The sequence below is a fragment of the Pipistrellus kuhlii genome, unplaced genomic scaffold, assembly GCF_014108245.1.
Source record: "Pipistrellus kuhlii isolate mPipKuh1 unplaced genomic scaffold, mPipKuh1.p scaffold_m20_p_8, whole genome shotgun sequence".
Lineage (NCBI taxonomy): Eukaryota > Metazoa > Chordata > Mammalia > Chiroptera > Vespertilionidae > Pipistrellus > Pipistrellus kuhlii.
This window is the reverse complement of record NW_023425584.1, coordinates 60,045,831-60,062,871: the sequence shown is the minus strand read 5'-3', so window position 1 is coordinate 60,062,871 and position 17,041 is coordinate 60,045,831. Positions and strand designations below refer to the sequence as shown.

At 32.5% G+C, this 17,041-nt stretch overlaps 1 protein-coding gene across 3 annotated transcripts in view; it reads left to right on the top strand.

Annotated features, from left to right (window-relative positions):
• The window catches only part of SPOCK3 (SPARC (osteonectin), cwcv and kazal like domains proteoglycan 3), a 307,350-nt gene extending 297,548 nt beyond the window's left edge, over positions 1-9,802 (top strand). For all 3 annotated transcript variants that reach the window (XM_045576531.1, XM_036424368.2, XM_036424369.2), the window contains 3 exons: positions 1,983-2,045; positions 5,449-5,586; positions 8,119-9,802. In XM_045576531.1, the coding sequence (XP_045432487.1) occupies positions 1,983-2,045; positions 5,449-5,586; positions 8,119-8,288 (371 nt within the window). In that variant the 3' untranslated portion in view covers positions 8,289-9,802. The remainder of the gene's footprint in view (positions 1-1,982; positions 2,046-5,448; positions 5,587-8,118) is intronic.
• Positions 9,803-17,041: the final 7,239 nt, after the last annotated feature.

The following is a 17,041-nucleotide window of genomic DNA, read 5'->3' as shown; positions in this document are numbered from 1 at the left end:
AAGATCTATTTGTAATACCTTAAACAATAATTTTTTTAAAGTAAATGATAAGAATAATTTTTGGAGGGCAGTACATTTTAAGTTATCTATTCTCTAACCTCATACTCTAGAACTTGATTCCTATTTTTAATGTTTAGTGTAAGAGCCCCACAGATTATTAAGGAAAACAAAGCAATCAACTGAACCAATTTCAAAATGAAATAGAACAATAACTAATTACTCAGGCTTTACAAACAGACTCCTTTTTCTTCACAGTTTAAATTCTCAAAAAAAAAAAAAAATTGGCCTTCCATGCTAAACTGTATGAAACACTTTGTCTCATTTCCTTATTCTGCTTTATTATGTGCAAATTTAATAACTATGTTATGAGATCAATAAAATAAAGAATTTTAAAATAACTTGAATTAATTATACCTTGCTATTTCCTAAACAGTTCTAGTATAGGAGAATAGGTACTAGTTTATTGTTTTGCTGTTTCAAACGTTTATGGTACAATTTTTATATAGCAAATATTAAAAGGATGGTTTTAAAATATGACTGTAAAATACACTGAACTGCTTTTAGCTAAGAATACATATTATCTGTAAGGACATATAATTGTATATATAATATAAATCAAACCATATTTGTGTCTATTTAGAATTTTATACCCCCAAAAAATTATCCTTTAACTGATTGAGTTTGAAAAATAGCTGAATTGGCGTAATGTTTTAAGTGATGTTTCTAAAGAATAACTTATGAGAAATTATTGTATATCATGTCCTTCCCAAGTTGCATATACAGGGGTTGGCAAAAGTAGGTTTATAGTTGTTCATATGGAAAAAGAAAGTCGGGTTATGATTATTAAAAATAGCTTTATTAACTCAAAAGAATGTCACATTGGCACAGTGCACTTAGGCACAGTCTGGCAAGTGCTCAAGTTGCTCACCTTCATTATGTGCCCATTATTTTTTATTATTGATTTCAGAGACGAAGGGAAAGGGAGACAGAGATAAAAACATCAATGGTGAGATAGAATCATTGATTGCCTCCTGCAAGCCCCAAACTGGGGATTAAGCCTGCAACCCAGGCATGTGCCCTGACCAGGAATAGAACTGTGACCTACTAGTTCATAGGTTGATGCTCAACCACTGAACCGCACTGGTTCATTCTTGTAGTCTACTTGCTATATATACTCAAACACACTTTGGCACATAGTTCTCACCTAGTTTTGCCAATTCCTGTAAACTGAAGCATCTAGGTGAAATGAAAAGAACAAAGTCTGTCAACATTTTTCAGTATGGAATTTTATTGTGTCTCTGATATAACTTTTAAAAAAAAAGGATTAACTCTTTCGTAGACAACTTTTTAATGCACAGCTGTGTGTCTATATCTTAGAAACTGTTTTAAGTGAGGGGAAAACATAAACTGTTATTTGTTTGGGGGACAGTCCATAAGCTGGATTTACATTGATGAGTTGATGGAGCTTAATTGGGTAAGAGTTCAACCGAAGGCCTTGTATGAATGCGTATGAGCACAACCAACAGACGCAAGACACTGGGAGTGGAGGGATTAGGGCAAGTGCTGGGAAGGGGGGTAGAGGAGATCAGGGGGAAGTCAGTGGAGAACAAAAAGAGACATATGTACTACTATTTGGAATACCTTAGACAATAATTTTAAAAAAAAAGTAAATGATAAGAATATTTTTTCATTATATAGTAAGTATTTTATACCATTCTGTTTTTTACATCCAATTCAGTCATTCTTAGGACTATTAAGATAACCTAATATGTATAATCAGAACATTCTTCTTCTGTCTCTATCATTTTTGGTATAGATACTTACACACACATGTCTATGTGTATCTCCAAAAGTAAAATGACTAATATATAATATGTGTTTTGCAAAGGCATGTAAAAAATAACAGAAGTTGGACAACATAGAAATTACACTTATTTTCATTAACTGTAAGTCTTGAAGTAACATTGTTAATGTCATTGCAGACCCTCCTTGCCAGACAGAGCTCAGCAATATTCAGAAGCGGCAAGGAATAAAGAAGCTCCTAGGTGAGTAATAGATTATTCTTCTGAAGTCTTTATTACTTACATAAATAGCCCCAAGGAAACAGCAACATAAAATCAATATTAATTCAACAAAGATAGACTATACTAAATTTCAGTAACAAAATTTATGCAGTTTTTGAAGGCAATTAAACTTACTTTTATTGTCTTACCTATTGAAAGATATTATGTCTGTTTTATTACCCTAATATAATGTTCATTTTGAGAGTTATTAAGTAAAAAAGAAAGAGATTTGAACAAGCTAAAGTTAAAGCATCAGCAGAAACTTCAATTCTAATTCCATGGCTAACAATTCAGGAATTAATGAGAGAGAGGAAGAAAGAGGGGGGAGAGAGAGAGAGAGAGAGAAGGAGGGAGGGAGGGAGAGAGAGATAGAGAAACCCTGAGTATCTCAAGAAAATATGAGCACACTTTTTAGTGTTTTTATTAGAACCTTTTACTAACTTTTAGTAAGTTAATGTATGTATTAGAACATTCGATCAATAAATGAAAGATAATTCCAAATTTTACCCACCCAAAGCTATCAGATTATTAAACTATTATCTACATATATAAAAGGCTAACATGCTAAGTGTCTGTCTGAGTAATGAAGTTTCATAGCAATGCCTGGCTTCCTTTCCCTATCAACTAGCCACCTTTGAGTGTCTTCAGCCCAGAAACACAGGTGGAAACATTTCACACTGTAACCAAATGTCTGTGAAGCGTTTTCCCATGCCACATCTCATTTGATCCTCACAGAAGTCCTGGAGTAGGTAGATAGGAGACTTGGTGGAATCCTATTTTCTTTTCATTAGCGGATAAAATGAAGATTTAGGAAGCTTAGAAACTTGACCCAACTGAAAAGAAGTAAGAAATGATGGAACATAAAAATGGCTTCAGGTTTTCTCACTGCACAAATATTTTACCCTTTGTTCTTTCTGTGTGATCTATAATAATAATCTGCTTCATATTAATATTTACTGCTGTGTTTCTGACAATTACCTGAAAGAAAAGTTGACACTAAACCAATGAACCACACTGGTTGGGCTATATATATTCTTGCAGTCTACTTGCTGTATATACTCAAGCATACTTTGGCACATAGTTCTTACCTACCAGTAGTTTTGCCAGTTTCTATAAACTGAAGCATGTAGGTGAAATAAAAAGGTGCTTCACAAAGTTTAGCTAAATTAGAAAGTAGGTCTAATTAAGCAAGCGTATCTATAAAAGGCTAAGTTGACTCACACTTGCATAATACATATAAAGCTCTCACTGGTGCCAGTTGCATGCATATGTTTCAATCTGTCATTGTCGATCATGAATTTGATTGACACTTCAATTATAGAAAAAGGATGAATAGTGATATTAAAATATTTTTTCTAATTAATTTCCTTTCAATGTGCATGAATCCATGCACCAGGCCACCAGTGTATAATAATTTTGTTTATTCCTATAAATATCCAATTTTAAGTAAACTCTTTTTGGAGTAATTGTAGATTAACAAACTTCATAAAGATAGTACATAGTTTTCATATATCCTTCAACCATCCTCACCTAATGTATCAAATCAAACTATCTTACCATGAATCAAATAAGCATTATATATTTGTCAAATTTAAGAAATTAACATTGCTCTGTTCCTACTCATTAAGCATTCATTGGATTTTAGGAGTTCTTCTACTGATGTCCTTTTTCTATTTTAGAATCCAAGACAGAATGCCATTTTTAATGTATATTAATGTCCTTTTTATTTAGTGCCACACATTTTATGATGTATTTGAATCTGATTAATTTTTTTATATTCTGATATGCTTTTTAAAATATAATATTCTATGTTTACAAGAGGAAAAAAATCATCTTTCTTAAAAATTACTTGTTCAAAATTAAAAGCTTCATTTTCTTAATAAAACATTTTAAGATGTGAAACATTACTAATAAGAAAAGCTATGTGTCATGTTTCTTTAAACTCTTATAAAATGCACATGTATTATAGCTCACAAAAGGATGTAATACACTCATACATTGTTTGATTTGTTTCCAATAATCAAAGTTTACCCATGTACAATGGGAAGAGTCATTGAAATTCAACTAAATATTATTTTAGACTTGATCAAGGTTACTAGTGACGAAAGTTTATTGAAATCCAGGCTCTGGTTATTTAAAGTTACAAAAAAAAATGTATTTAGCGCACACTTGGGTGGATTCACTTTTATGCCCCTTGCTTAATAAAAATTAAAGTCATTATAGAGTACTGAATGTCTTAAGTATACATAGATAATGGTACTTCTCTGAAAATTGAAAAATTGTTGTGTAAGTATAAGGTGCCATATGTTCCAATTTGTGAGTTCAGTCTTGATTTCTGAATTTCTAGCATAATTCTTAATAGTGCTCTCTTCCATTTTCAAAATATGCTTGTCTAAAGGTTAAATTAAATGGTCACACTAGTTTTACCTCATAACTTTGTAATGTCAGTTATGTCAAATAATGGTACTTTTTTCATGAGATAGAATAAGAACATTATAATTTCTTCTCATTTTTGCTGGCATTTACTCCACAGAAGTGGTTTTCAAGTTTTGGTGATACTCTGTCTTCCTCACTGATAAACTAGTAATAAAACTCCTTCAAATGAATTATAATTTTTAAGCAAAACTTATTGTTTATATATCAAACTCTTGAAACTTTTTTAAAGGGAGAAAACTATATATGGTTGCAAGATTAAATTGTCTTATGTTTTATCTATTTATTAATTTATTGTTATTGTTTTTGTTCTCACAAAATAACTCTAATATGTCTGGTCACTGAGGGGGAAAAATTATTAGGATAGGCAAGAAAATGTTCTGATCTTCCAAAGCTTACATTGTACTGTTGGAGTGTTTATTGAAGAATGCTAATTCAGTTCTATGTTAATAGTTAAATTTATCATTAAAAATGTGATAAATACCAGTCCATTACTAGATATTATAAATATGAAAATGAGTGTCTATTTTTCCTACTATACTGAGTTTAAGAAAGCAATAAAAACCAATAAACCCTAAAATTTCCAATATAGAGGATATCACAGTATAGCATATAATGACAGGCTATAATACATGTACACGTACACACATACACACACACACGCACACACACTCACAAAATGAAAATAGAATGTTGGTAGTAATGAGACTGTGCAGGGTCTGGTACGCCATTCTAAATGTCTGCATGACTTAGTATGCCTATTCAATTAACCAGATTTTAATTCTGTATTATCACTCTCAAAACAGTACCCTTTGCCCAGTAAATTTGCTTAACAAAAGGAATGAAGGCAATTCATTGTTACAATGGCCAGCTTCATAGATGGAGTGAGACATCCATATGGAGTATGTCTTTGAGAGAATTAATGAATAATTGATCACTGTGTGTTTCATAGGACAGTACATACCCCTGTGTGATGAAGATGGTTACTACAAGCCAACACAATGTCATGGCAGTGTTGGGCAGTGCTGGTGTGTTGACAGATATGGAAATGAAGTCATTGGATCCAGAACAAATGGTGTTGCAGGTTGTGGTAAGCAAATGGGTACTTTCTTAGCAGTATCTCAAGCACAGGATAAGTACTTAAGGATCTCAGTCATTTGTTCAAGCATTTAATGAGGACATATTTTATACAAAGACTATAGAACATTTGAGAGGGTAATAAAATATGCATTCAAAACATATTAAAAATTATATAATTAATGAATGGAATCACTTCATTTAGTTATTTAAGGAATAGTTATTAAAAGGAGGGTTCCTTTTACCACTTCAAATGCAGAAAGCATGTTAGCTACCTCCTGTTTCTGAAGTAAGTCAAACCTTTGTCATCCACTCTATCCAAAACAGCTATCCCTATTGTGTGCCACATGTACACATGGCACCCTTTTTTTGGTAGGCCATAGGAGAAGTTGATTTTGGGAGTACATAGTCTCATCAATGAGAGAAAAAATCTTTTTTAAAGGCCCATAAACTTCAGCTATATCTGTTTGTTTCCTTATGTTTGAATGACAAAAATATAGTTTGTTTGAAAGGTCATAATAATTAATATTTTAATTATTTTTATAAGCATACATTTTTATGTATCAACCTAAAATATTACAATTAAGTTGAGCATCACATACATGCAGTTTAAAGTTTTAAATGTGAGTTCTTTTTTATTTCATAAAATGTTTTTCCAGAACACAAATTTAAAATCAATATTTGAGAGTTTTCATTACAAAAGCCACTTAGTTATACACACACACACACACACACACAGAAACACATACATACTCATACACACACACACAAACACATACACACACACACACACACAAGGAATTAATGGATTGTGTTTCAAATAATACCCAAGACCAAAAATGAGAAAATAGTTGGTCAACCTTGTATTTTAGAAAGTGTGTCATTGTCTCCTTTATGTAGATTTTAAACTGATAGACTTAGATTGTTTGCTAAACTTATGATTTTTTATAATATAAATGTCATTTTTATAAATGACAAACAGTATGAAAGTAGTCTCGTTTAATGTTTATGTGCTTGTTCTGCATTTATTTATTTCATAAGATTTTTAACACTTTGATTTTGATTTTCTGGCCAATGATGCTAGATTTATGTAGGATCAAGTAGTACTTAGTAGCTACCTAACATGCTTTTAACATGTATAAAACATGTCTTTGCAATAGGTAGTTTAATAGTTATTTCAATTATTAGTGATACCAGAGATGGATAAACAATTTTAATTTATGTTGTAAATAAAAATTATATAGAGGTGAATTTAATAAGTGAACAGGGAAAATATTTTGAAAATGTGATTCTGAGTTTTCTTAGCATTTTGAAATTAAGAAGAGACATACATGAAGTAGAAGAAAAATAATAGTTTGTTCACATGATATATAAATTTCAGTGTGTCATATTATGAAATCAATAAAATATAAATATTGAATTACAACAAAAAGTATATATTATAATTAGCTACCAAAGAATTACAAGATTAAAATATTAGAAATGATAGAAAATAAACACACACTAACATTAGAAGAGTTAAAAATAAATAGATGCTAAATAATATGTGTATTAGTAATTTATATATATGGGACATCCCCAAAATGTATACACACACACTTTGAATAATTACAAACTCAGTGTTTATTAAAATGCTTTCTCAAAATTTAGCTATCAGATGTTAAAGTGTGTATTTCTAAATATATTTTTTAATAATAACTAGCTACATTAGTTTCTATTGCTATTGTAACAAATTCCCACAGCTATAGGGCTTACACCACACAAATCCATCGTCTTACGGCTCTGTATGCCAGAGGTCATGCATGGGTGTTCTGGATGAACACTAAGGTGTCTTCAGGGCTGCATTCGTTCTTGGAGGCTTTCGAGAAGATCCTGTTTCTAGCTTCACATTCCTTAGGACAGTACATATCCCCATGTGATGAAGATGGTTACTACAAGCCAACACAATATCCTGGGCCCTTTCCTCTGCTTTCCAAGCTAGCAACATTGCATTTCTGACCTCTCTTCTATAATCAAATCTCCCTTGAACTCTATCTGGGAAAGGTTCTTTTATTTTAAAGACACTCTTTTATTATCTGGGCCCGACAGAATAACAATCTAGGATATTCTCCCATTTTAAAATCCAGTTTCATCACATCTTCAAAGTCCCTTTACCATGTGAGGTCACATATTTGCAGGTTGCAGTGATTAGGAATTGAATATGGGAGGGGGGCAATTACTTTGTTTATTGGAGTAGTAGAAGAAGTTATAATTCTTTGTCAGATTCACAGTTTGAAATGGACTCTATAAAACCTGCGCTGAGATAAATATTCCTGAACTGGAAATCTTACATATTGACCTCAGTAACAATTCTCTTTTTTGGTATATACATTTTAACAAATAATAGAAAATATATATTATATTTTCCTTTTTGTTTTTTTGTTTAGTAAGTTAAAGAGCAAATTAATTTTTTCTTAATTTTCTCAATTTTCATCATAATTTTATATTTCTCAGAAATTATTTTACTACTCAAAAAGATAACATTCATGTTTACATTTTTCCTAAGCTATTGATTTTGAGATCTCTGGAGATTTTGCAAGTGGAGATTTCCATGAATGGACTGATGAAGAGGATGATGAAGATGATATTATGAATGATGAAGATGAAATTGAAGATGACAATGAAGATGAAGGGGATGATGATGATGGTGGTGATGATCATGATGGGTACATTTGATAAGAGCTGATATCATTACATTAAACATTTCTATTATTTACAAGTGATAGCCTATTGAGAATTACCTTCTTGCCCCCAAATAAAATGATTCTAAAATTCACGTATATTTTGTATAATTATTTCAGATATTGCAGCTAAAGTCATAGAACTTTATGTTTAAATAAGAATCACTTACTTTGAGTTTTTATATGCCTTAGAGAAAAAGAAAACACATATAGAGTCTAGTCAGATGAAAGCTATGAAGAGCTATTGATATAAATAAACAAATGTTTATAAGAATAAACTATATAAATCTTCCACAAACAAAACATCAACCATGTTTGAGGTCTTATGTGTTATGTTTCTGAGAGAGACTGTAAGTTAAACTTATAATAACTTGTTGGTGACCCCAGGATTTTTTGAAAGTATGCATGACCTTAACTGCAGTTCCAAAGTAGCATTTGTCCCAAACCTGGAAATGAGTGAGGGGATACAACACAGGGTAAGAAAAATAAGATGTTCTGCATTGAGTTTACATTATTAATGATGTTTATAATTATGGAGTTATTCTGGATATGATAGGGTATTTTATGAAAGGACAAGTATTGAAAACCATGGATTCTGAAAGTTAAAAAACTTAGTTTTTCCTTCTAGTTTTTATTTTAATTTGAATATCAATCTCATGTAGATATTTTTATATTCTTAAATGGCATGATTTCTTTACCTTTCTAAGTTTCTTGATCTTTCTAACCAGATACTTAGGGCAGAATTTAAAGAAAGAAAACAAAGGGAAAGATTTATTTAAATTATATTTTCCCATATAGTTTGTGATATGCCCAATGTCAAATTTAAAAATCTTAGTTCTTATTTTAGTTCCTATTATACATAAAAATTTCATTTAATCTAAGAATTACACAATTTTTGTTACTAGTGTTGAAACTTAGAGAACATAATGTATGGTGCCTTGCAAAATAGAAATAGAAAGGTTTTAGCATGCATACCAATATAGAATATTAGGCAATATATAAGCACACCTAATTAACAAAGTAATACCAATAAAGGTACTGCTGCTGGAATGAAGAAAATGGAATATGTTTCTTTCTTTTTTTCTATTGTTACATAATTGCCATGTGGACTTGTTTATGATTATTGTGTAGAGTAGCATTTAAGATTTAACTGTAACAAAAATTACTTTATTTGCTATATTTAAGTTAGCATGTTAATTAATTGTGTAGACCTTTTCATACACCATCACTTTTAAGTATATCAGACCTAAGGTTTTGTGCCCATAATAAAAATGAAAAACCTGTTGAATATTTCACATTGGTATTATAATTTAAACAGTGGGTCAACTGGTTTCCTGATATACCATCCATTGAAAGTAAAATTGGTGGATTAGTTCCATTTGATTAATACGCACTAAAAATAAACTTTAATGTTGAGTTTATGTAATATTTAAAGTATAATGCATTTTCTTTTTTACTGTTTATGTATAGTTTACAAAATAAAGAATCTTGTAACCAAATTAAACTGTTCCTTAATGATTTTCTGAGTTATAAATTGTAGCATGAAGCTTTCTTATTCTGTTGGGTTTTTTTATGAATATATTACAACATGGCTAGAAATGGTTTTGAAAATTGTGAATTTTAAATCAGAGCTCTTGGCATCTTAAATATTGTTTTTCTATCCATGTTAAAGATGTTTTTGTCTGTTGATTTGTTTTACATTTTTCACTTGTCTTAGTGTTGCAGATCATTTTCTTTATTGAGGGGGATAATCTAAAACTCATATTTGTGGTATTAAATTTAACATATTTAACTAAAATTCTATAGCAACAGCATTTTGAAGAGTGATAGGATAACTTTATTTAATGAATGGATAGAAATTATAAAATATAATATAGCTTGATTAGAAAAAGACAAATAACCAAATTCTATGTGGAGGGTTAGCAAATTAATTTAAAGAAACAAATATAGTAGGCTTAAAGTTAAGATATTTTTTTAAAAGAATTTTTCAGGCTCTCTAGAACACAACCAGTTCAACAGTAAGTTTAAAATTGAAAATATTTACATTATTAAATGTTATATAAAGAATATATGTACAATTTATATTTATATACATATGAGTGCATAAAATTATATTTGCGATGTTTGTATTAGGTCTTTGATTATTGGTTTTGTAGATTTTGATTCAATATCATTTTTATTCTAAAAATATCAGTATTGAGCACCTACTATAATGCAGGCACTATTTTAGGCACTATAGATTTATTGGTGAACAAATAATTATGAAGTTACTATTATAGTTTGGATGTTAGGCAATACATTTATCTCAAAACAGTGAAAAATGTAATTGCATTACCATTAGGAAAAAAAAATCAAACTAAGCTTTTCTACATTTATTTTGTTGTGTTTTGTTTTGTTTTGTTTTTGCTTTTGTTTTTTTAGTTTTTCTACATTTAATTTGAATAAAAAGCAACGTGTTTTGAATGTCTAAGAAAAATTCTTGATACAAACTCAGAATTTTAAAAGAGCTTTCTTGATTGAAAATATTCAAACTACCCTAACATTTTGTTCTTTTTTAAGTCACATTCTAATGCACAGGCATGAATCATACCTCAGATTGTACTTTAAGCCTTGTTTCACTAGTATTAAAGGGAGCACACATGCAAAATAAAAACTGTAAGACAATGCAATATCAAATGTTAAAATTTAAACTCATAGAGGAAAAGAATAGAAATATACAAAATATCAAATATTCCCTGGCATGTCAAAATCTAATGTGGACATGTCTGAGTGCTTTTGGTTATGCAATTTAACATGACGATTTATCAATAGTTAGGCTGAATAATGCACTTGGGGAAACAAGCTAAATTTAAAAAACAAATATATAACATTTTGATATTGATTGAAAGAACACATGGCCTAAGGCAAACCTTGTATTTCTGCCAATCTTTTAATCGAGCCAAACAAGCAAAATCATTAGAATTTTCTCATGAATTCACAAAATGGATACTGAGTACTTTATACATATTTGCATATTTTAATTTTCATGAAGTAAAGAAGAGGTTAAAACTAACTCACAAAATATACATTGATCCACATTGTCTGCTCATAATTTACTTAAACTGGGTGTAAAGAGTTTCATAAATAATTATTTAAATTGAAACAAACATTGTATATGCTTTGTTTTAAAGGAATAACACCATAGCTGTATTTTATAGGTCATTCAAGGCCTCATACTTAGTCTACTTTGCATGATCCCTAATAGTTTGGGGTGTGGGGAAAATGCGTTGGAAAAAGCAAACCAAACCAAACAGAGCCGTCAACATAAGTGAGTTTGTTTTGTCTGATAAATAATGGCATATGTGTATGCATGCACATGCACACACATACACACACTAATTTTTGTCTTTGATTTTAAATGGCCAATTAAGTTTACATTTATTTATCTTCTAATTCATGTTGAATGAAGCATATAGATTTTTCAGATGAAGTACAAAAACACAAAAATTGAGAATATCTATATAGTGATATATATATAATAGTTTGTGAATAATAATATGTACTCCCTGTAGTGTATGCTTTTCAACATTATTTTAAACCAAATAGCAGATATAGAGAGTAACATAATGAAAACATGTATTCATATACATTTTGATATGAAATAATATTAGGTTTTTACTTCCATACTCCTAAATATGTCAGGGATTATAATGACTTCATAAAAAAATTTTTCAGTAGTTAAGTCAATAAACAAAGAGAGCATCGTAAATATTAGCTATATATAATACATATGTCATCCCTCCTTGGACAAGGCAATTTGGAATAGTCTTTGAATAAACACTATTTCCTCAATTGTATATGCCATCTTTATACCTTATTGTCTCTTTTATTCGTTACATGCCTCAACAAAATTCTTAGCAAGTAAAATTAATATAAATCAGTACCTCATGAAACACAATTTAAAATTACAAAATGAAACATTTGTAGGTTAAAAAAAATTAAAATTTCATCAACCTGTACACCCTGTCTTACCTATATTCAGCTCTTTCAAAGACATCCTTGGGAACTCAATGCAGTCCAATATAAACTTGCTTTTAATATGTTATAAGTGTTCTCTCTTAAAAGTTACTTTCTATTTAAGGAAAACTTTTCAAAACATGGAACTTACGGTCCTATCCAAAAGAGTGGTTAGTTACATAAATTTCTTAATGTGGGCTTTTCTTCATTATCACTGTAAATTTCTTTTTAATTTAGAAGTTAAATATTGACCAATTTTTATAATAGTTTTTAGTTTTGGGGGAGAATTTATAAGTTCCAAAACTGAAAGAGAAGCAATAATTAAATACTATAAATCTGTTTCAAGATTTAACAGAGGTTGTGACAATGTGTCCATTTTTAATTTTTTAGATTAAAAAAAATTGTGAACAGCATTATCTGTACTTTAAAAGTAATTTACCTTTTGTGTGGGGAGGCAAAAGTACAAATGGAACAATGAGAAAGAAGTATGGAAAAGGACAATTTGACATTCTCAAATAGCCTCACAAAGACTATGAATCTGCAACATAAATCATTTTACATTTGTCTAAAATTGAACATTTTTATTTCCATATATACAGATAGGTATGAATGTATAAATACTCATATTAAAAGAGGCCATTATTGTTAAACTATATTTTATTTAGCTGGATACACTTTTTCCTGATATGACATGTAAAAATGTAACATTTTCTCTTAGAATAATTTGTTCCAGGTGTTCCTTTCACTACAAACAACAGGAACTTTTCCTGAACTAATCTGACCATCTGGAAAAACAACAAATAATAGATGGTAGGAAAAGCTCTTTACTAAGATACCTTTGTGGAGAAATGAACAAATTAAAGAATATGGGCTTCACATTCTTTTTATAAAATACTGGAGGCCCTGTGCATGAAAATTCATGCACTGGAAGGGGGGTCCCTCAGCCTGGCCTGCCCCCTCTCACAGTTGAGGAGCCCACAGGGGCGGGAGGTGACCTGAGGATCAGGGGAAGGCAAGGCCCCCCATCACACCTCTGCTGCTGCCACTGCAGGCGGCCGACCCTGGGTGGCTGGGCAGCTGCCATCTGAGGCTTGCCTGTGCCTTGGGCTGGCCCTGGGAGGCTGGGGGCCTGAGGGGACTGGAGAACTCCAGAGACAGGCTGTGGAACAGCTGGGCCTGCCTGGGGGCTGCCCAACCTTGCCAAACACCTTCTGCTCTTGCGGGGCTGAAGGGACTGGGCATCACCATCTTGTGACCGTGGGCATTGCCATCTTTGAGGGTGTGGCAGTCAATTAGCATATTCCCTCCTTATTGGCTGTGGGCACCACTATCATTGGGATGGCATGAGGATCAATTAGCATATTCCCTCTTTATTAGGTAGGATTATGACAGCAAAATAAATTGTATGTTGTTGTATTTGGCCACAAAACTAAGTAATTTGGTCTCAAGGTTGGTCAGGTTAGTCATGTGAATCATGGACTATTGGCACTAATGATTTATTAATTAAAATATATATTTGTTATCAACTTCATAATTATAGGAGCAAGGAGTACTTACATCAATCTATGCTTAGTTTCTAAAATTTTTGCTCATTAGAATAGTTTGTTTTCCTTCCAGGGTATATATGCCTTTGATTATTTTTTTTTTATTCTTTATTGTTGAAAGTATTATGTATACTTTCCCCCTTTCCCCCCCATTGTGATCTCCCAGCCAGCCCCCAGACCCCAGTCCTGGCCTACAACCCCCACCATTGTTTGTGTCCATTGGTTATGCTTATATGCATATGAGTTCTCTGGTTGATCTCTCACCCTCACCATCCCCCCTGCTCATCCTCCCCTGCCTTTCCTCTGAGGTTTGACGGTCTGTTCAATGATTCTATGTCTCTGGATCTATTTTTGTTCATCAATTTATGTTCTTTATGTTCCACAAATGAGTGAGATTATGTGGTATTTATCTTTCTCTGACTGGCTTATTTCACTTAGCAAAATGCTCTCCAGGTCTATCCATGTTAAGGCAAATGATAAGAGGGTTTTTTTTTTTTTTCTTTTTTACAACAGCACAGTATTCCACTGTGTAGATGTACCACAGCTTTTTAATCTACTGTACTTATCTGCTGATGGGCACTTAGGTTGTTTCCAAATCTTAACTATGATAAACTGTGCTGCTATGAACGTAGGGGTGCTTATATCTTTTCTGATTGGTGTTTCTGTTTTCTTGGGATATATTCCTAAAAGTGGAATTACTGGGTCAAATGGGAGTTCCAGTTTTAATTTTTTGAGGAAACTTCATACTTTTTTCCACAGAGGCTACACCAGTCTGCATTCTGCAGTACACGAGGGTTCCCTTTTCTCCACATCCTTGCCAGCACTTGTAATTTGTTGATTTGTTGACAATAGCCATTCTGACTGGTGTGAAGTATTACCTCATTCTTGTTTTGATTTGAATATCTATGATAATTTGTGACTTTGAGCATTTTTTCATATGCCTCTTGGCCTTCTGTATGTTTGCTTTTGAAAAATGTCTATTTAGGTCCTTTGCCCATTTTTTAATTGGGTTGTTTATCTTCCTTTTGTTAAGTTGTCTGAGTTCCCTGTAAATGGTGGAGGGGCTTCTAGGAAGGACCACCAGTTAACCCTGTATCCTGACCATTAAGGTGAGCGGGAACAGAAAAAAAGTTAATGAGGTGAAACATGTTCTAAGTTAATTACTCCATACACTCGGCATTTATGAGTTTACCATTCATCCATGGTGATACTGGCATTTTAAATTTGAATCCCTCCTGCCTCTAAGCTGGTGAGAATAAACAGCTGGACTAGTAAGGGAGCTTAGTCATTCACTCATTATAGTTTTTTAACAGCTTATATGAGCTAGCTCATTTGTTTTGAGGAATTCTCTTTAAGCTTTAATCCCATTTGATGAAGAACACTGCAAGTCATAGGGTATCAGGGAAAGGTGGGCAAATCTTTCTGAAAACGCTGAGTGGGCACTAAACTACTGTCATTAGTTTCTAGTTGTGTTTATAATCACTCCAAATAGGAAATGGTTTCATAACAGGCATTATCTGGATACTAACTTATTCTCCAGTGTGATTATGGAGTAGGTGTCCCAGGATCTTGCAACATCAGAACACAATTGATATTGCAGCTCAGTTGTGTGCTTCCCAGGGTGGCTACAACTTGAGCCTCTTTAATGCCAGGAATGACACTGTCATGTCTTATCAGCACAGACAGCCTCACTCCCCATGCAGTGCCTCAGGCAGACTAATTTTAGCTCTGAACTTCAATGGGGATCCACTGAAAGAGCTGTTCTTTTAAAACCTGGTCTGGGATACACTGTGAGAGAAAGCTGTTCAGTGCTTATTAATATCGCAGTCTCTATTTTAATTCCTCATATTGAAATGGGGGGAGGGCAATGCAGTCCAAAACGAAAATTAACTTTTTATACTAGATATTGTATGGCATTTTAGCAGCATGTCTACTAACCACTCTCAAGGTCATTCCTATTTATGCATGCATTCTTAAGGATTTGCCTACTCCCAGATTTATAATGCAAGCCTTTTGTGCCTCCCATTTCCTTGACTCCTCTTTCAGACTTCTGGAAATGAAAATGATTCCTTAAAGGAGAGAAAACACACATCAGCCCATTTTAAACCTGTCAGTGCCTAGACAAGAAAAGCTTAGTAATAATAGACATAATTAACGTGGGAAATTGTATTAGATTTCCATTATTCTTATAGTCTCTGTACCTCAATAGTATCTGTTAAAATTCAACTGAGTAAATTTGAAAATCTAATTGGCTTTGTTAAGTGATTCATGGATCATACAGCATCCCATCTAGCATCTAGATGGGCACTCCAATGGATTGCACAAAATGGAAACTTTGCAAAGGAAGAAGGGTGGGGCAGGGAGCTATGAACTAAAGAAAAGAAAGGATTATTTTTAGAGGACATCTTTAGCAGAGGGGTGGGGACAGGGAAGGAATGTCAAGAGTTTTGTCATTCAGAGTGTCTCTTCTTTCTATGGGGCATGGGACAGATTACCTTACTGGTGCTTAACCAGAAAATTCCAGACTGGTCGGTTAAGACTATTTCCAAGGAAGGTTAAAATAGCAATTAGGGGAAGTATTAAATCTAAGTTTGATGCCATGGATTAAACACAACTGATGCCATATTGGGCCTGTGGTTTTCTCTTTATCACATCTATCTTCACTCAAATACTCATTGTAAATGGTATTCTAGATGCAGAATACATGTCACTAAACAACAGTCTCTCCAGAAACTGCAAGACATTCATTGATACTGGCACTTCTTAACAAGAGGAGGAAAGCAGCTGAGTCCCTAGAGGCCAGTGATGAGCAACAAAAGGAAGCATAGGTTGTGGCTGGAGTCAGCCGTCTTGCCCTCCAGAGTTAGCAGAAGCATCTGTGCAATACCCATTCGTTAACAAAATAGAGTCAGTCCTGATCAAATTAACCTGTTAGTGAGCCTTTTTTTTTTTCTTTTTCAACTTTCACCTCACTATCCCCTCAGGGGGAAAACAATCTCCTAGCATGTTTCAGGTCAGTCATGCATCTTTAGCCTGATGATTATTCTGTGATACTAGACACAATTCAGGACAAATGAAATGGTAAAATTTATTCTTTAAGTGATCACCACCCATTTTTTTTTCTCAATCCCACATGGCAGCATAATGAATAGCTCAGGTTTGATGGCCTAGTGAGACCTTGGTTTGAGAAGCTTCAGCAACTTTAACC